The 22185-nt window shown below is 38.3% G+C and overlaps 1 protein-coding gene across 1 annotated transcript in view; it reads right to left on the bottom strand.

Annotated features, from left to right (window-relative positions):
• Positions 1-7341: 7341 nt before the first annotated feature.
• LOC135214859 (period circadian protein-like) overlaps positions 7342-22185 on the bottom strand; it is a 178037-nt gene continuing 163193 nt past the window's right edge. Inside the window, 4 exon segments of the mRNA XM_064249279.1 lie at positions 7342-10882; positions 12615-12746; positions 21031-21216; positions 21864-21966. Coding sequence (XP_064105349.1) covers positions 10739-10882; positions 12615-12746; positions 21031-21216; positions 21864-21966 — 565 coding nt within the window. The 3' untranslated portion in view covers positions 7342-10738.

Genomic DNA, 22185 nt, shown 5'->3' with positions numbered 1-22185 from the left:
TGTTTTCGTTCAAGATTCGACATGAGCTATCAAACAAAAAAGCTCATGGCAAAGCTTTGGATGTTTCCAAGTAAAGAATAGAGAAATTTTGAGGGAAATTGCAAGACTTGATGAACAAGGAGGTCTCGCTTTAGAGCAAATCTACAACACTGACAGAACTTGCCCTTACCCAATAACACCTTGGCTGATAAGGAGGAGGAGCTGAAAGCTTTCCAAGCAACCTGTGTCTGCTTTGTAATGTGCTAATGCTTCTGGTAGATATTGTTGCAAACCAGTGGGCAGCTTGACATGCAAAGCAACCACATTCCCCACATGGGCTTATGGATAGGCTCTCAGTGGTTTGATATCATTCAACAAAGGCTTGGTTCACCTCCATGATCGTTACTGATCGATCTCACAATGACTTTTATAAGGAGGTTGCTCATCATCAAACAGGATGTTCTCATGAACAATGTTCCTTGGCATTGTATGCAAGCCATCTGGTTGGTTACGAAGGCATATTTGTGTTATTTATTTGCCTCTTAATACAACTCCACCCATTCAGCCAGTTGACCAAGGTTTTATGTTGCAATAGAACAGCAATACCATAGAAAGTTCCTGGAGGAGGTGATGGTCGTGTTTGAGGAAGAGGAAGGGAAGGAGTAAGGCTTGGAAGAAGGGGGAAAACACTGGGGAATTTTCAAAAGTATTCAGAGAGGCGTGCCATCGACAACTTCACAGATGTCTGGAAGAATTTCACCATACAGACCCTTGAGCATGGTTAGAACAATTACATGTTGGGAGAAGAAGGAATGAGAATTTCCAGGGGTTCCCATTCGACATCTTCCATGCCATATTGGCAAAGGGAGAAGATGATGTTCTGAAGGATGACATAACAGCAGTAGCTAGATGACGATGGTGGTGACCCTAGCTTTCAGCTTATGTCTGACAGTGAGTGACATAGCAGTTGCAGTTGCTACTGGTAATAAGGAAACCTCTGAACAAGACAATGACGATGATGGAGACAAGGCTGTTTCACAACTAGAACCTTCTTACAAGAAATGCATGTGGTCTTTGATAGGTTCACAAATAGAGTTCATGGAGAACCCCAACAGAAATTTGGCACAGTATCATTGTGCAGCAGAATTGTCGTTCGTATTGTCAGAGTAACCTTAACAGTTTTGCACCCAAGCCTATCGCCATCCACTTCTTCAGTAACTCAGCTGTTCAGCACGGAAATGCAGATGAGTATGTCTGCACCCTTCATTAATACGCAGGTTTCTTCAGCAAAGAATCTGATACGTCACTGCCCAATTTTAATTACGACTCTGTAGGGACCTTTTTACCCTTTCTGGCCAGTTTGCCGCTTAATGTATCCCTGGAGGCAGAAGAGGCTAGTCTCAATGAGCTGTAGTAAGAGGAGAAGGGGAGAATAAGGAGGAGGTGGAAGAGGACTAAAAAATCTTCTCACGAGTTTTTAAAAGTCAGGCCATCGTAAGCACTTCAGATAGCATGCATTCTGGTAATTCAGAGAAAATGTTTGGTTTTACTTAATAAAAACAGTGCCTTACGCAAAAGGGTTTGGCAATCACATTTGAAGTTGTCTGTTTTAGAGTCTAACCTGAGAACATCGTTAAGAAACCATGACACTGACGACGGCCTGTGAATAAGCCGCAGGCGTGCACAAGCCCTTGGGATTGAGGTGAAATAAGACTCAGATAGATTTATACCAAACCCAAGAAGAAAAATCTTTTTCAGAGCTGACTAGTGGTTGTTATTGTGGCAACTGCCAAGCCTTGTTCGAATAAAGTCCTGAAGAATGTTATAGCCACGTTCATTGTCGTTACTTTGACATTTGATTCCTTGAGAAATGTAGGCAATTGTTTAACTGCTGAACCATACTGGCGAAGTGTAGATTCTCTTTTGTCTGACTCCAAGAACAAAATGTTCTGTGGATCAATGTCCCCTGCCCTCCTACCTGCAAACTTCATGAAATCCATAAAGATAGGGTTTTGTGAAGACCTGAGGAACCGAACACAGTCACTGTTTGAACTTGTTGCGACAGCCTCAAGTCCGGGAGAGGGTGAGGACGAAGACCTAGTTCCAGGAGAAGGGGAAACCAATTGTTCTTGGGCCAGTAAGGAGCTATGAGAGCCACCTGATCCTTGAAGGATTTCAACTTGTGCAGCACCTTCAGGAGAAGGTTCACTGGAGGGAAAAAAAAAATAAAAAAAAAATAAACCTCCCTCCACTGGTTCCAACCTATACTCAGGGCGTCCGTAGCGTATGCTAGAGGGTCCATATTTGGGGCTACGTAACAAGGCAGCTTGTGGTTTGCCCCTGTAGCGAACATATCTAATTTCAGACCCGGTACTCTCCTACAAACCCTCTTGAAGGATTCCTGGTCCAGTGACCATTCTGACTCCAGGGGGACTGACCGGGACAGTGCGTCTGCTACTACATTGTGGACTCCTGCCAGATGGGTAGCTGATAGATGCCAGGTGTTCTTGTCAGCTAGAGAAAAAGTTGCTATCACCACGTGGTTCACATGACTTGACTTTGAACCACCTGTGTTTATACCGTGTATCACTACCGCACTGTCGAGAGCCAATCTGATACGAGTCTCCTCCGGAGGACGGAGCTTCATTAAGGTCAGAAACACTGCCATAGCTTCCAGGATGTTGATGTGAAGCTTTTGGAACTGAGGTGACCAAGTTCCCTGAACCTTGTCGTGCTGTGAATAACCTCCCCAACCTGACAGTGATGCGACTGTATGCACCAGTAGGGACGGGGGAGGGAATTGCAACTGTAACTCTTTGGCTAGGTTTTCGGCCATTGCCCATGGACGTAGAAGTTCCTTGGTAATCAGAGGTACCCGGCCGAACTTGTCGCAACACTTGGCATTGGCCTTTGAACGTCAAACTCGATTGATGTCCTTGAGCTTGGCTTTCAACAGGACGTCTGTGACTGAGGCAAATTGGAGCGAGCCTAGGATCGTCTCCTGATTCCTTCTCGAAGCCTTTTTGCATTTTAAGAATTGGCTTGTTACCTTGGCATCCCCTTCCCTGATGGAATGGAAAGATTGTGTGAATCCAAGCCCCAATGGATACCTAGCCACTGGAACTTGGATTCTGGGGCCAATCGGGACTTGGTCCTGTTGATCTTGAACCCTATATATTCCAGGAAAGATATGACCTCGTCCGTGGCTTTCATATACTTGTCTTTGGCCATCTCCCAGATTAGCCAGTCGTTTAGGTACGCCACCACCAATAAAACCTGAGACCTTAGCTCCTGCACCACTACCTCCGCCAGTTTCGTGAAGACCCTTGGGGCTATATTCAGCCCGAAGGGCATCACCTTGAAGGAATAGGCTTCTTTCCCTAGTTTGAAGCCCAGGAATGGATGGAAGTGCCGATCCATCGGGACATGATAATAGGCGTCTGTAAGATCTATAGAGGTGACGCCCCCATGGGGAAGTAAGGCCCGTACCTGAGAGATGGTCAGCATTTAGAACTTGTCGCAAGGAATGTACAAGTTTAAACGGGACAAGTCTAAGATCACCCTTCTTTGGTCGGTCCCTTACTTTGGGACACTGAATAGACGACTCTGAAATTTCAAGTTCTTTGTCCCGGAGACTGCTCCCTTCTGGAGAAGATCCCTGGAGTAATCCATCAACCCTTGGGTTGGATGCTGATAGATGGATACTATGCTTTTCGCCCAGCTGCTGAACCCCCAACGACGTTAAAAGAGATACAGCCTGCCTCCTATTTGAGGAACTTCATTGAGATGATGAGGGTCGGGTTCCTTTCCTGACCATGCACCTCTAGCTCGCCCTTGGGCTCCAGTTCCTCCACGCTGACGAAAGGGGCCTCTAGCCCTGCAACCCCTAGCAACCTTGGTAAAAGGTTGAAATACCCGATTCTCATAGACCGGGTTAAAAGCAGGCGACACTGAATACAGTGGGGGAACCTGCTGGCTAGCCGACGGCGAAAGGAAGACAATTTGATGCTGTTGCCGAGGCTGAGCCTTAGAAGATGAAGGTTGGGGAACTTGCTGAATTAGAACAGCTTGTAGCACAGGATGCTGTTGCGGAACTTGGAAAGGTTGGTACCTTCTTTGACCCTTCCTAGCCCTAAAACTGGAGGAAGAAGACTCTAATTTCCTTTTGAAAGGAATGCCCCAACGCAATCTGATGCTTTGATTAAAACGTGATGCCTCGTTCTGAACCTTGTTTACTGCCGAAGCTGGGAAGAGATCTGCACCCCAGATTGAGGAAGCCAGAAGCTTGTTGGGTTCGTGCCTGATCGTAGCCTCGGACAGAACATGCTTCCTGCCATTTCTCTTAGTAACCGCAAAGCCGTACGAGTCACATTGCATGCTTAAAAGTAACTACTCCGCAATGACCTTAAACAGCGATTCATGAGCGTACTCCAGAGCCGCCGTCTCCGTCATCACTAGAGAATGAATGAATGATTGGAAGTTTTCTGGCATTCATCACTAGAGAGTTAAGAGACCTTGCAAGACGTGTCCTAGCATCAAATTCGGCTTGGATCAGTGCGTCTGACAGAGGCGCTCACTAAACAAGTTGATTGCAGTTTGGCTTAAGCTTGCCTACCGAGAATGTAGCCGGCAAACTTCCCACAAATTCTCCCTACCTGGGAGTAGCAATGATGTGGGATCTGTCTCGCTAAGCTGGGGCTCTTCCCGAGTCACTGCCTGAAGGGTAAGTCCTGCTACCTTTTATGAAAAAGGTAAGGAGTTCCCGTCATCAGACGTAAACATCGTGAAAGGGCTTTTAAATGCTGTTACCTTAGTATTAGAGCAGATCCACTTCTAGGCTCCATATCCATACTTGATGAGCCTGATTGCTAGAAAGGATAACAGTCCCCTTGGAGACCTTGTCCTCCCTAATCGAAGCTGCCTCCATAACCCTAACATAACCTATAAATGGTGGCCATAACCTTTCGGGGAAGAACTCGAAATCCTCGAGTCTATGTGTACCACAACCTTCTGCAGTCAACATCCCGCTGACAAACGGAGCGAAGTTCACTACCCTCCAAGGATCACCAGGGTGGAACGGAGGGAGCGTGGACCCGTCAGGCATGCTCTGACCTTGCACCAAATTACTAGGAGGTGCCGGAACTGCCGACTCCTGTCTGAGACCTGCAATCAGTGAGTCTGTGCACCTAAACTTTTAAAAAACACCCTTTCAAACCTTGCTGCGACTGAACTGACTAAGCTAGCAAGACCACTGACCTGATTTAAAATAATCGTGTTGAACAGGTCTTTGCCGACTAAAGGGGAACCTTCCAGCCCTCCCTACGGTACCTTATGAGGTATCCGATCTCAAGACGTTGAAGGGATGGGACTTGAGGGGCAATGGGAAGAGTTCTCTCCTTAAGGCCTAGGGTTAATATGTGTATGAACCTCTGGCACCTGCCCAGGCCTTGGCTTTGTGTCTGATTGGCTTTTAAGCAAGGTTTTACCCGAAGGTTTTCTCTTTAATCTAGGAATCACAGAGAAGGAATGCGACCTGGGAGGGGGCAAACCTCCTTTGAAACCCATGAAGGAATTGGGAGTAAAGGGAGAGGAAGAATCAGTCACTCGAGGAAAGACCCCGGTGACCAACTAGGCTAGCCTCATTAACACTGTTACCTGTAACCATATCTAGTGTAACGGGCAAATCCTCACTACTTCAAGTGAGACTACTTCCAAACCAAGGTCCGGCAACTCTGCCTTTTGCTGTTCCATAACTGAATCTTGAATTGATTTTATAATTGGTGCTGCGACTTTTTCCAAAACCTCCAACCCAGATCTTGAGGGTGGAGAGTGCAGCAAGGAATGTGTCAATTTCGAGTAAAATCTTTGAACATTATCCTTACATATGTTGATTAATTAATGTAATTTAATTTAAAGAAATTTTAATTATTTATTTATTTATTTATTTATTTATTTTTTTTTTTTTTACACTAACAAAAGTAGTGTAATATAATTCCATCACAATATGCATAGAACAAGCAGTGCGGTAACTTACCGAACAGGTAACCTGTTGTACAAGTCGTAGCAGGCAAAGCAGTTTTCGTGATGCCAGACTACGGAACCGGTAAGCAATACTGCGCACGGGGCATGGTTCCGGCAAACATCATGGTTGCACGGATCCTGTAGACCGGCAACCAGACACTGAGTGGCCTCTGGCCTGTAAGTGCAATAATATATAAGAACAATTGCACAAACTTATTAGGATTATTATGATAATAATGTCATATGCCGGAGCATTCAGGACTGAAATAATATATATATATAAAATATATATGTATATATATTCATATATTTACGTCCCGGGGACTGTGTAATAATTAAAACAACCCGGAGCTGTATGACCCGGGGTGGGGGGTACACGAAGTAACCCAGGACGGCCACAATAACTCGCAAGTTCCGTGGCAAAAGAAAGGAAAATATATATATATATATATATATTAATAAATTTACGTCCCGGGGACTGTGTAAGAAATAAGACCACCCGGAGCTGTATGACCCGGGGTGGGGGGTACACGGAGTAACCCGGGACGGCCACATGAACCCGCAAGTTCCGTGGCAAAAATAAAATAAAATAAAAATAAAAATAAAAAAGAGAACTAAAATAACAAATATCATATCTCCGCCTACGGAAGAGTAGCTTCCGTAAACATAGCCCTCAACGACTACCGGAGAAGCCGGAATCTAAATCCGCCTTATGCGGAGAGGGAATGTTTCACTGGGCGACACGGCTTCCTCGCCCAGAAATAGATTTTTCCTACGTCAAAATCCCTTTTTTTCCCTGTGTAAAGAATTAGCATGTATGTTATTTGTGTAGGAACAAAAAAAAGTTTTGCTTGTGTATATATATTTTTAAGTGTTATACTGTTTACTGTATGTAGACAGAATAGGAAAAAGAAAGTGATATCTCTTTACTTGATAGTGTACGTACAGTACACCTACCCTACTGTGTTGCATACGAGAAAAAAAAGGTTTGTGGCAAGATAGAAGTAGGGGTATGGAGTTGCTGTTTTACATGCATGTTTTATTTGACCATATCCTGTGGGGCCTTGGCTCTATTATCATGGATAATCAAAGTATTAGTTTATGGATTTTCAATGAGTGGAAACACTGATCGAAAATTATTTTGAACATTTTGTAAATATAAACTGCAAATGAAAATTAATTTCAAAGTTTAGTGTTGCCTTTGGCCGGCAACCCTCGGCTTGACAGTTTAACGTCCCTAACAGAATTTTTAAACTCTGAGCAGTCTTTGGTACATTCAATACAAATAATTAGAAGTTTACAGTTCGTAGGACTTTGTTGGAATAAATGAAGCAACACAGATTTTGTATAAAATTATTTATTAATCATATTTGCAGTGAAACTGAATATTGAACCCTTTCCATGGGAATTTAGCATGTAGCAGACACATTTCACAGGAGCGACACGGCTTCCTCGCCCAGAAATAGATTTTTCCTACGTCAAAATCCCTTTTAACTGCCAACCTGCAGCAGCTTCTAATACACGAATTTGGTTTAGTAATGAACTTGTAAAGTGGAAATTAATTTTAGAGCAATTACAAGCAATTTTACATCAGAAAAGGGGTCTGAATGCCTAAATCAGACATAAATTATATATACGTACTTGGAAAGTCCAATCTCTTTTGAATGCTAGTTGAGTCAGGTTAGCCACTACAATGATAAAAGGATAGTTGGATATGGTATGCTTTGCACTACCAGGATGGGGTAAATGAGCTTAGATTTCATCTAAGCCATAATAAGAAAAGCAGTACAAAACTGAATAAAATACAGGGTTCAAAATTCATAGCTTTACAGACTAAAGGAAAATTTTAACTATTTTACAAAATGGTCCATTGTCCTCATTCTCCTCAGTAAATCTTTTCACAAGAATTGATAATGCCCTATTCAAAGAAAATAGGTTTGTTTAAAACATATACAGGATCTATATCTTTTGTTTACATACATACAAAATCTAATCATATACAACACTGCTGTACAAATATTACTGCCATATCTGAATTACACAGCACAATTCTTTCACAGTCAATTTATAAAAAGGTAAGTTTCAACTCAGCTTCCGGCTCTTGAACTGAAATACTCGGTGAGTGTTGCATGTTTTGTACATTATTCACTACCCTGTTCTAGCCATACAAATTTGTACTTTTATCCACAGAACTACAAAACCATATTTCCTTACCAAACAATTCATAGAGAATAATAAAATCCTAAGTGTGCTTTAAGTGTGGCTTCAGGTAAAATTGTTTTTAAACTTTTCTTCCTTTATTTTAAATTTTTGGTTGTCTTTCTTGGCATAGCATTCATGGTAGAAATTATAGGTGTCTAGTAAAATTATAGAAAAACTTTATGAGCCAGCAGTCGTGATAGTACATCTAGGTACAGTATTCAGTAGTTACAAGAAAACTTTATACCATCAACAATATATGCTATAGTATTAAACTGTACAGTACTCATTTCACTTACAATTTCTAACAGATTGGGTAACTAACCCAATTGATGCATATATATTTACTATAAAACACATTAACATTCCATCAATTTATTTATCCATTCTGTTCTTGCTCTTATGTTAGAGTCAAAGGAAATATACAAGGAAAATATGATAAAAAATATAATGAAACAAAATAATGTTAATAAACTTGAGACATGTAAGCTGTAAAGTAAATTACCTCCACTTACCACTCATTCATTAAAGATCCATCTTACTTGAAGTCAAGATTGGAATATGAAAAATTGATAAAGAAGGCAATTTTAACACCCTTGAAGAATCCCTGAAGTGATCAAATAATTTTATAAAATCTAAAATCAATTATATATTACTGAGAATATATACTACATCTCTTAGATCTTAGAAGTTTACTGTATATTTCCACTAATTACCATTCTACTTCACAAGTCTCAAAAGTAAGTTGACCACTTCTGTTTTCTTTAGTTTTTTTACAGTAACTGAAATTGTGTTCTCTTATAAATTTTTCATATTCTTAATCATACTTTGGTTGGGTGGCATCCATACTAAATGTAGGTTGACATAATTTGCTTCGCAGTTTCATATCTCAAGTTTGTAAATGCTCTGTTGATCATTATTTTTTGACAAGATAGAGACAGACTATGTCATACAGGGTTTGCAAACTCAGAAGCTTATTTTTATACACCAGAAAAAAAAGAACCAGAAGCATGAATTAGATATAAATAAGGTTTACCTTCAGTTTTACATAAAGTATTGAGATCCATCACATTCTCATACACAGTTTTTACAAAAATATTTACCGTGAAATTGTGTATCAATAAAATATATTTTCACTGGTTACATTATTTAGGAAATATATAGTAGTACTTATATTCATATGGCATGATGAAATGAATGAAAACAGTGACTGTAAATAATAATAAGACTTAGTCAGGGAATGAATTGCTGTATCCTCTTTTTCTAAGATACAATAAGTCCATAAGATTTTATGTAACAATAAATTGAAATAATTTCTAAAATTGTTACAAAAACTATTAACAAAAGTGACTTGTAGCATTTTACAAAGAAACTTAAAAGGCTCTACATTGACATTCTTACCTAAAGTATTTCACTGCTTCAACTATAGATTACAGTGTACTGGGGTTTGATACTGTAAAAGCCAACGACAATGAAAGGGTTCATTTTAAAGTTAACAAAACTACCATTTTTTTTTCTTTTTTCCATTTACAATCTTAAAAGATATTGTAGTTTGACCAGCAAAACAAATATTTCAAGATAAATGAAAAAATAGTTCTATGACTGTGAAAGGTAATAGGACTATAATATGCTATATAATTTAAAGGTGTTACATATGCTGAAAAAAAAGATGATAAAATTCATCAAACTGTTATGCATGGCCCAAATGACATAGTTGAAAAATTATTCTGGTGAATTTATTACATATCTGGAATTTATTACTTATCTTATAATTTCTTAAAACCAACAAAATCTGTAATAGTTCTAAATGTTTCGTCATTAAAAGACAGTACACTTGTTTATTATGCACATTAACTTACTGCTTGCAAAAAAAAAGCATGTAGTACTTTACTGTAATTTTGTCTGAAACATGACAATACATTTTTGATACTGAAACCCCTCTCCACATAACTTTTGAAATAGAGTAGGTATGTGTGTGTTGCCTATTTATTTGAACATATTATACCTTTCAGCAACAATAACAAGCAAAATGGCAATATATATCTCCGACTACTATATTAACGGGTTAAAAATATACACTGTGTAATATTCTCCGATTTCTTTTTTATCATGCAGATATTACACAAAATGAGATTGTGGGGAGGGTTGATAAAAACTGAAATACTTTACTCATTTGTAAGAGTAGGCATATCGTATAACATGCAATAAATGTAACCTGTGACACCAACAGGTCTCTCCTTTGTAAATGAAATATGTATGTGGAATGAAGTGATGCAGTAATGAATATTTTTTCCAGTAACAACATTAAAGAAAAATCTACCATTCTCTTAAACAAGATAAACTTGTGATTCCTGGAAAAACTGATCAAGTTTAGTTTGAAAAAATTGAACATTTAACTGACCAAAATACATGAGCCTAGTGAAAGTAATTTTGGTTGGCTTTTCCATCAACTTCCTAAACTCAGCAATATCGTTAAAAAATTGGAGTTGTCAAATCCAACAACAGTAACATGTACAGTAGTATACTGTACAATTGCAACTCAAGATGAGTAACATGAAGACTCTGCAGGAAGTTGCTCCCTACAATTCAAAGCATCATGAGGAGGCATTGGGGCATCTTCTTCATGGAGCATAGCAATTCTACTGTAGTATGTTGAAGTTTTCTTCTTTCTTGGAATATTTTCCTTTAAAGAAATTAATGCCATAATCAATCTACAGAAGAGAAACCTCTCATAAAATTAAAAAATAGTACATATGTTGACTGTATTCCTTCATTCTACTCTAATAACATTTGGCTAATCTTGCAGTAACAATAGTCCCTTGACACTGTTCTGAAAATGGTATTATTCAGTCTCTTGACACCATCTTTTGACAATTTTTATGGTTCAGAAATTGGACCAAGTCTTAAAAAGTATTAACTTTTCCACTAGTTATTAAGGTTATTGAAAGAAAAGCACCGTATCCAAATTTCTGTTTGGAGGCGAAACAATTCTGACATGTAATATACAGTACTGATCTACGACAACCTTTTTAGTTTTTTAGTCCAAGCCTGCAAGGCACTCAGGATAGAGACTGACTACTTTGGGAAAGAGTCATACTGTGGCACATTATTTCAGTATGCATCATGACCTATTCACCAAACATAGGTGATACAAATCAAAAGGACTAATGAATTCTAAAAACTAACCCAAACAAATTACCAAATCAAAAGTATCATACAAAGGTGTTGGGAGGTCAGTCACATATGCTGTTGATATTAAGTGTGTAAAAAGTGTTTTGGGACCAAGTTTTTTTGGGTAAAGATAATGGAATCTATGGTTGACAAAACAAGTCAATCTATTGCACCAGTAATTTGAAAAACAACCTGTCACCTGACGCAAATTAAATTAAAAGCAATGAACGACTGGAAGGAAAGTCTTTAACACATGCTGACTCATTCAGCAGTACACATGGTGGAGATGATATTCTGGAGGGATCTGTAACAACGGTTCTCAACTGACAACCAACTTCCTTGGGCCACCCCATAGTGGGTAGTGCTGCCTGTGCAACTCACACATAGGCACTGTAAGCATCACTTAAGGTTCTTTGCAGCACCCCTTTGTCCCCTAGCTGCACTCCCTTTCACTCTATTCTGTACCTCCATTCATATTCTTTCTTTCATCTTACTTTCCACCCTCTTGTAATATTTGTTTCATAATGCAACTGCGAGGTTTTCTTTCTGTTACAACTTTGTACCCTTGTATGTACTCTCAATTTTCATTCCAGTGCTGAATGGCTTTAAAGGTTCTGGTGCTTGCCTTCAGCCTAAATTCTATAGTATTCTATTCAATATATTAGGGCCACTGCAATTCTGAGTTTAACCCTTTTCAACTCGAGTATCCTGCATGCTCCTAGTGAATTTTAATTATAGTACAACTGAGGTCTCCTGCATACACTTAGTGAAATTTCATTTAATTCAAAGTTATGATTAGTGAAATTTCATTTAATTCAGTTATGATTAGTGAAATTTCATTTAATTAAAAGTTACGATATCATTAAAGCCAATGATTACTTACATGGACTAACGATAATGGTATAGAACTGTGTACATTTGCTTTAACCAGTACATTGTCTACATTTTAATGAAAGGTCTTGAGAACAAATGAATGTTTATATGGAACGTAGCAGAAACACTGATTAGGTTACTCAAGTGAATTGAAACTTTTGATGGATACTGAAGGTTTGTCATGGTAAAAAATTTACTTCTTATTAATTCCCATCTAGACTTGAACATTACATGAAGTTGGAGAATTACTGTTTTCATCTAGTCTCGCCAAAATTCACACAGTCTTTATGCAGTCATACTAATCTAACTTACATGGTTGAAAAAATAGTGCCATTAAACTAATAGGGCTAATAATTAATTATAGGTCATACCTGAGCAGATGGTCCAGCTTGTTCCTCTCCAGAGGATGACGTAACACCTTCTTCAAGATGCAAATCTGGGTTGGACCCATCCAGTTCAAGCTCATTATATAAAGATGAGAGCTGGTCATCCACCAAAGAGGGCTAGTAAAGAATATAAAAGATAGTATTAGAAGTTTAAGACTTTATAAAGATAAAACCAATAAATAACTTTCAAAATAAGATCATTAAATCAATAAGAAAATCTTATTGGGAAATTTTTTTTATTTAATCTAAGCAAAATGATTAATTTGGGGCATGAGGATCATTTGTAAGTTTTAATTCAATAAACTGTATATAATCAGACTTGTATCCTGTTTTCTCAGTTAATAATAACCTGTTACTGTACACATGATTTAACAAGACAAATTTTTTGTAAAAGAAACATGTTTTGACAAAGGTAAAACCTATTTCTGGTAGCCACTGAGTCCTCAAAGGAGTTACTCTTATGGTCCCCCAACTACCTCATGATACAGACTAACCAATATCAAGGCATTCTCTCACAGTTGGTCTTGACCAGATAGTGCCTATGATAGAGAGTGACAGTATACAGGCAGTCCCCGGTTATCAGGGGGGGGTTCCCTTCCTGAGGGGGTGCCGATAAGCGGAAACTGCCATTAACTGAAACTCAGCAATTTATGGGGCCATAATGTCGCTTATAGCGCTGATAACCGGTTATCGGTGACATAAGCACCATTATGGCCCCATAAGGAATCTTATGGCGCCAATAACCAGAGCCTGGCCCATTATGGCAACATAAATCATCAATTTTATGGCGCCAGATGAGCACCATAAAACCAGATTGCCAATAACCGAGTTCACCGATAACCGGGGACCGCCTGAAAAATGCCTTGAGGGAGGCAAGAGAGCTCTTTCCCAGCCTACAGTGATTAGCCGATCTTCCTTCACCCTTAAGACACTGATGTGATAACAGCAGACAGACTGTCTAAGATCATCATTACTTGCCTGGTCTGTGAAACAAACAATACTCAACACTAGTTCCCATGCCTTTTTGTCAGGGAAAAAGAGGTGAATTTGAGGACTCACATCAGCTACCAAAAGTAGCCTTTCCCTTCATCAAAACCTATTTTTCAATAGCTTAGCTGCTGTTGGTCCTCAAAATGACAAATTTTCTAAGACGATTTGTATTTTTCATAGCTACAAACCTGATATCTTAACAGTAGGATCATTTCTAGCGCCTAACTGGATCCGGTTAAATCGCAGACGAAAGGAAGGAATCTTGTGAAATCTGGCAACGCATGTGTATATCAGGTGAAGAGTGGTCAAGGACCATGCATCGTCAAAATGTGTGCCACGGAACTCCAGGTTTCCCGTGTTCTCGATTTTTGGCTTTGGCTGCGGCCGACCCCCACATCACTTTTAGTATAAGTGTCGCTCTAATATTTGTACAATAATGAATCTTTGCACAGAATGCCGTGCATGGCCTAAAGAGCAGTGGAAGCTATTTTATAGCAAGAGGGAGCATTGTAGGGTTTCTACTCTTCCTTCGTGGGAAGGCTTTTCTTCTCCTCTTCCCGATGCTTCGTCTCCTGCTGCGATCACACCCCATAGTAGTGTTGTGCCTTTGTCCCCTTCCTTTTCTTCCATCAATTCGTCATTGGAAATATCGGGAGACCCTCAGGCTGATTTAAGTAATGTTGCCCCTTCTTCTTCAGGAGTTAATTTGATTCCCAAGAGGGAGGAGGCTTTTTCATCATTGTCTTTTATTGCAGAGTTGGAGGCACCAAGATGGCAGCACTTTGGGGGACGCTTGGGCTATAGGGTTCACCGTCTTTGGAGGTTTTGCTGACACACTTCATGGATGCTTGTTACCCCCTCCTTAAAGGAGTCTTTTTTTACCTACCATCTTTTCTTTGATGTTGTACAGTGACTTGTCAAATTGTGCAGGGTTGGGATATAGCATTATTGTGCCCCTCCCTGGCAATATCTCAGAATTACCAAGGCATCAAGGAGAACTCTTTTCTGCCAAGGCATCAAAAAGGAGATTTATTTTCTACTAAGGCACCTGTGGGACTGGGACTTACCATACCAACTATCAACAAACACTGTACCTGAAATCATTGAATGACATGGCAGCAATGATCAAAGAACATTCCCTTAATGATAACTAAAGTCACACCAATTTACGAGCGGACTCCGAGCCCATTTGCGACGTTGCCAGATCCTTCTGACCATTTTAATCCACACCTGGATTGACCTCTTTAATCTATGGGCAGACTAAGATAAAGAGAAAGGGTAGTTTAATTCCCTTGTTAACCCAGAGTTGAATGGTCAAAGTATATAATCCTTTAATTTGGTACTGTCCCTCTAAATTGTTTCCTTCGTTATTTTTGTTTTGTAAACCAATTTCATGCAGCACTTTACGAAATGATTCCTTGCAACCACCAAACCCAATATTTTCCTTCACTTGTAAAACTTAGTCCATCTTTGGAATCTTTTTTCCTTGCTTAAAAAGCCAATACAGTTCGCCGTATAACGCATCGATCGAAATCATCCACATTTGTTATGTTTTTGGTCATTTCCTTTCTTTTCCCTAAAAACCAGCTCTCTAAATTCTTCTTCCGTTTCGTTAGCTTCCTTACAAATCTGATGCAAAGTAGTTTTTGATATCTTCGTTGCATCTGCGACACGTTTGACTGCTTGATTGAATCAAAACTTTGAAATTCCATTTTCTTTTTCCCATTTAGAAAAATTGGTAAATGTTGTATGCCATTTCGCGTTCTTCAGGACAAAGGACACGCCGCGGAGAACTCTCCATGGTGTTTATGGAAGCTTGCTGTGTGAGACAATGAATACGTAAGATTATCTCGACCCATTTTATACGATTTGACCAAGGGTCTCAAGTGATCTGACCCAAGTGAAGAAGTGGCATAAAGTATGCCAGATCTCCAAGTTTGTCATTTTTCTTCCCTTCTCTTAGTGAAGTGAAGGTAGCTGGATTAAGGAGAATTGGCAGAGCTGGAAATGGTCTTGGAGTCCACTCATAAAATGGTTTGACTTTAGGAAGCTTTTTTGCAGAAATGTCTCCAACAAAACCAGGGATACACCCACCTTCCTGATGTCATGCAAACCAGGAAATGGTGGGTTCTACCTCTCTAATTAGGGTCACTGAGACAATTCTCAGCCAATGCAGAGCGTGGCATGTTTGTGATAAGGTGTAAGGGAAAAAAAAAAAAACATCCATAACATTTGCAGTGACATCTAGGTAAACCTGGAGTGCTTGGACCAGGTATAGTGTCTTATCTGTATTTTTGAGTTCCCTTAGAATATTATTATTATTATTATTATTTTTATTTTTTTTTAGGAGTCCATCACTTTTCTTACAATGTGCGCCATTTCTAGGATCACAATCTTCTGCATGAGTCCAAGAGCTACTTCAGCCTCTAGTTTTTCCAGATTCCTTTTCAGGGATCTTGGGATCGTGCCTAGTGTTCCTAAGATTATGGGTACAATTTCCACTGGCATATCCCATGCCCTTCTTATTTCTATTTTCGGTCTTGATACTTATCCGTTTTTTCCCCTTTCTTTCTCTTCAACTCTGGTGTCCCATGGTATTGCGACATCAATGAGTGATACTTTCTTCTTGATTTTGTCAATCAACTTATTATCATTATTATTAGTATTATTATTATTATTATTATTATTCAGTAGATAAAACCTATTCATATGGAACAAGCCCACAGGGGCCAATGACTTGAAAATGAGACTTTTCAAACTTACTTGATACCAAACTTACTTGTGGGAGGTGGTGTGTGCAGTTCCATTCCCAAACAACAGATTATATCATTTAAAGTGGGGAAAGCAACCTTTGGGTTTTGCAAATTAGCAACTTGGTATGTAATAAGAAAAAACAAAAACCATGAGACTCAGTGAGCAACCAGATTAGCTAAACAGCGGCACCAATATGCAGTAATTGTGCCTCGCTATCAAACATCTCAGTTCCAGAGGTCCTTTATTCCTCACACCGTGGGACTGTGTAACAATTTCCTTGAGGATGTTGTGCAACTGGAACTTCAAAAGTTCAAGTCAAGATGCAGCACATTACTACCCTTACACAATTATTCTTATAATTTAATAACTTAAAATTGTATCTATTTATTTATTATTAATGTTTATTTTTTCTTTTCTAATAACTGAACTCCCCCTTCTGTAATTCCCCATTAACTTCTGTTACTTCTTTCTAATAAACACCGTATTCTTAGAAAGCTTGAATTCCCAGTAAGTGGCCCCTGTGGGCTTATCCAAAATAAATAGGGTTCATAGTCTGAATTATCATATAAAAAATATAAAAATGTGCTACCTTGATATCCAACTCGGCAACCAACACAATAATGGTTGATATGCAGGACTTAGGATACTGCAATAATAATAATACAGCCTTCGAAGGCTCTGCTATTCTATTAAGAGCTAGCTAGCCTAGCAAAGCTACTAACTTGAAATACCAACAGTGTAAATTTATCCTGGGTGGCACATTTAAAACGGTTACTATTTTTTTTTAGCACATCTATCCTTTTAAGTTCAATCTGAATTTCAGTACTACCTCTGACATTTGTAGACTAGCATATTTTTATAATAAAACAGGTTTTGACGTAAGAAAAACCTATTTGTGGTGGTCGCTTTTCGTTTTTAAAGGAATTACACTCACTGTCCCCCTTATAGTTGATCAAACTAAATTATAAGTGTCATATAAGCGTGTTAAATTGACTGGTGCTGTTTCAAGTTATTATTGACTGTATAACACTCGGTGAGTTGCTTCTAAACAACTGAAACTTGCATAACAAATTGGCATTTAAGTATTATAAATACGACTTAGGATGAATTTTTCTACTCAAATAACATTCAATGACATGTGGTTCTACACAGCTGAAACTTACTTAATCAATGGACACTAAAGTGCCACCCATAATACATTGGATGGTAATAAACCTCAAATTATCATTAACTTTTGGCAATTATTTGAATGCTGTGGCTCCTATTTTATTATATTGGTAACTAATATATTATTGAAATTATTTGTTTCAATTATTAAGGTGAGCAATATTTTATTTCCTAGCTTTAACTGAACAAGTTGTGATGTCACTATCTAACGGAGTAATGCTCACTAAGAGTAAATCAGCCTGAACACATTTTCTATTGCCCTAGAACACAAAAACCCATTGATATAACAGATGGCTAGAAAATAAACAGGGGATAGGTAGTTTAAATTTAACCTGAAAGTTAAACACATAGGGGAAACTGCAAGTCATTGTTATTTCATAACTGAGAATTTTGGTTAAAAAATTTTAATTTTTTCTCCACTAATGAAAACTATCTAAATATAGTGGAAGTAAAGGCCATCAAATATTGATTTTTAGTTATAAAATTTCTGATTAATGATAAACTGTCAATGCTGACAGTAAAGCAGAGGGCATGGCATGACCCAGTAGCCTCATCCAAAATTCGTATTTTGACAAATACACTGGCTGGCAGATTTTGACAATTATGCCAAACCAAAAAATTTTATGAAGCAAACTTTTTACAGCAGATTAAGACTAGGCACTTAGCTTTCCTCAGCAGATAACAGCAATATTTCACCTACTTGGCCTTGGAAAATTCTGGAGCACAGTTGGGGGCGTGGAATCATATAACAAACCACGAGTAATGGGGATCTTAGTCATTTTGGGCGCTGTTGTCACATCTGTATGAGAAGGGTGAAGGAAAATAGAGTAATCACTGTGGGCAAGGGAAAGAGCCATCTTGCCTTGAGTACTTTTATATGTACTTTATGAGTGTCAATCAAAGGCACAATTCTGGCTAACACCAACTACGAGAGAATTCTTTGATACTGGTTGGTTTGTCTTATGGAGCCCTGGCGGGACCTTAAGAGTAACTCCTTCAAGGATGAACAGCAGCAACGCTATCAAAAATGTAATTCCGCATGGAAATTTCCCAAAAGTGTTTGAAAAGTACTATCTTCATCCCTAAAACACTGAAGAAGTTAATTACCAACAAAAATCTTGTCCCACCTACGAAAAATTAAATGTCATCGACATGGTAATAAATTCCTTTTGTAACCATTGACTGTACATTTATACGTAACAGATTCCCTCCAGACAACTTACATATTATTATGTATACTGATAATAATAATTTTGAAAGTGGAAAAATAATAATAATCCTGTGTTACAACTATGGCCACAGTAACATTGCTTCTTACAGTGTGCCCACAATCTATGCCATCTAATGTAATCTCCCCCTCACCTCTCTTTCCCAACAGTACAACACTCACACCCTGTCTCCAGACACCTGGGTCCTAAGCACTTTCTTCCCAATCATATATTGTAACATTATGCAGGTCACAATTCACATGGTCAGAGGTCTATTTTGTTAGAAATATGACTGGATGGCTACCCAATGGAGTCTTATTGAGTACAGGTATAAAGGCAAAAACAGCTAGAATTTGCCTTATGCAGATCCTCCACAGTCAGTCTGTGAGACCAGTGAATTCCATACATTTTTTTCAGGCATTGGCAGTAAAAGCTATTAAACAATGTAAACATTGATCCTTACTTTTGAAGTTAGTTTTGTTAAATCAAACTCTTTTTGTCAGAAAGCTAAAACTGCTTCCTTACTTTGTGTGGATACTTCTTTATCCAAACTATGGTGTGAGGAGAGAGTGAGAGTGACAAAAAAAAAAAAAAAAAAAAAAAAAGCATTTTCAATAAATTCACAGTTCTGATCCCCTTCTTGTAAATATAAATTTTGATATATTAATGATGAGGCCAAAGATTTTTCATTAGAAGGTCCTAGAAAAGTTTGGTTAAAAATCAGTTTTCCTGATCTTCATCAATTTCTTACTGAAATTTAACAACCTGATTTCTCACCTCAAGGGCATGTTTTAACCTATGCAAATCATCTAGCTAACATTCCTTAGAAAGGAAATGATAAAGTCAACACAGCTTCTCTAAAGTTTCAAAGTATTCACAAAGATGATGGCGTTTGGATTAATCATAGCTCATTTGTACAGTGGCATCATTAATGTTACATGGATGATTGGGTGATATTTGTGCTTCAAAAATAAATGTTTGCTGGATAAGTAAATGAGAAAGTAAATGACAGAATGTCCATTCTCTAATATTCACAACTGGCTGTATACCTGGCATAGACAAAAAGCAAACAAATGAAGTAAATGCTTTTGGGACAAAAATAATTCTCAGTAACACATACCAACCAGTGCAACTTTGGGTGTACGTACCTCCCTACTTATTCCAGCTGGCAAGTGTTATACGAGATCTATTCAGCTAGATCTGTCTTGAAACAAGTTATCGTTGAAAAGGAAACCTGAACAGCTTACTTCACTCAACAAGGTCCTTGACATCCTCTGCATACATTTTCCATGATTATTCTCTTTTGTCCCTTATATTTTTAATCTGACCACTGGTTTCTTGTTTGTATGGTGTTTTTACGTTGCATGGAACCAGTGGTTATTCAGCAACAGGACCAACGGCTTTACGTGACTTCTGAACCACGTCGAGAGTGAACTTCTATCACCAGAAATACACATCTCTCACTCCTCAATGGAATGGCCGAGAATCGAACCCGCGACCACCGAGGTGAGAGGCAAACACCAAACCAACCAAGCCACTGAGGCCCACTGGTTTCTTGTGATGAGTCAACAGCAATCCACTGTCCTTATCTTCTCAGTAGTATTATTATTACATATTAGGAAATTTAACCAGACTCACTGGGATAGCACATATCAATTGTGAGCTCTTCCTTTCTATATATACTTCAAATTACTTCATCCTCATTTATACTGAAGTCGTCATACAACTTAGTCATTTATTTTAACTGTTACCTATTTTTTGTTTGGAAGTACCATAAATTTTTATATTTCAGTAGCATCAGGTACATATTTTAATTCCTACAACAGAGCTTCCATAACTAGAAAACGTTAATTCACTTGTGGTAGGAATGAAAAGTTTTTTTTTGTTTGTTTGTATGGTGTTTTTATGTTGCATGGAACCAGTGGTTATTCAGCAACGGGACCTACGGCTTTACGTGACTTCCGAACCACGTCGAGAGTGAACTTCTATCACCAGACATACACATCTCTCACTCCTCAATGGAATGGTCGAGAAACAAACTCGCGACCACCGAGGGCTTCAAATCAAAATAAAAGCCATGTAGGAAATGACAGTATATCTGGTTATGCCAAACTAGTGCAATCGACACAAAATCATAATTCACGCCTACATCTGTACACGAATATTCAGAATAATTTCAGAGAGGCTGTGATGTTTGTAGTTAGCCCAACCAGGGAAGATAGATGTAATTACTATCTGGTCATTTCTTTAATACGTACCCAGATAACAGAATATATTCTTACCTGCTTTGTTCTCTTGAGCATGTCCATATCACGTCTGAGAACATCAACTAGTTCCTTAGTTTCTAGTTGGTATTTGTACAAAAGTTCTGGGGTCACCTTTACATCTTCTAACCATTGTGGGTTATTTAAAATAGGGCGAGGACACTTTGAGCGAGGTATATTCCATCTTGCATCTGAATGAGATGCCTAAAATGTGAAGAAATTTTATTAATAAATATAAAGCCTTTAAAAATTAAATAATGCTTCTAGTGTTCTACATATTTTCATTCAATATAGCTTACTTCATTTACTTAGGCTTCTAAATGGACTACTGTATACTGCATTCTCTTCAATGAAATAGAACTATGTTGGAAAAATATCAGATTGTTATCATAAAAGTTTACAAAGTGATCAATGGCACTTTTAAGTGCAATTCTTAAGACATAAATTTAATTATTTTTGCCACACTAATTCTTAATGAAAGTACAGGACTAGATACCCAGTTCACTTGAAAGAACAACATTACTATTGGACAGACTGCTCATACTCACCATTAAAGGTCAAGAGTAGTACTTCTGATGGTTTAATCTTACAAACTAGACATTACCAATATGTAACTGGAACCTTATCCATTCCTTACACTCACCCCAGAAGAGGGATACTTCACATTTTATGCCTTCAGTAAAGTAAATAGGCAATATTAATGGCTCCTTGCAAGGTTCTTTTAACCAACCCTTACTCTCCTTTATTTGAGCAGTACAACTTCAGCTTCTTCCTGTTCAACCTGAAGACTGAATCCTTGATAAAAGCCCAGTAAAAGTCTGCAGATTTGACAAAAAGGTTAAATAACTTACCTCACTATTTTCAGAGTTTTCAGATACATTTTGCATGCTGTCATCAGTAGATTTATATTCCCTTGATGAGTAGTTTGAACTTGAAGCAGACATTACCATATCGCTGGAAAGGAAGTTTAATATATTGACACTGTTAATAGGTATCTGTACTATACTCCATTCACTCACAAAACAATATTAGCCTTACCAGCCATAATACTTCTGTGGAAAGGAAGACATAAGTATTAATGTCTGTCAACCCATTACCATTTATTTCTACTTTGTTTTAATAAATTAAATTTAGAATTGTGTACACATACAAAAAAAGCTTAAAAATATGCTG

The sequence above is a fragment of the Macrobrachium nipponense genome, chromosome 46 (assembly GCF_015104395.2).
Source record: "Macrobrachium nipponense isolate FS-2020 chromosome 46, ASM1510439v2, whole genome shotgun sequence".
In the NCBI taxonomy this organism is placed as follows: Eukaryota; Metazoa; Arthropoda; class Malacostraca; order Decapoda; family Palaemonidae; genus Macrobrachium; species Macrobrachium nipponense.
Note: the sequence above shows the minus strand (reverse complement) of the source record. Positions and strands in the feature narration are given on the sequence as shown.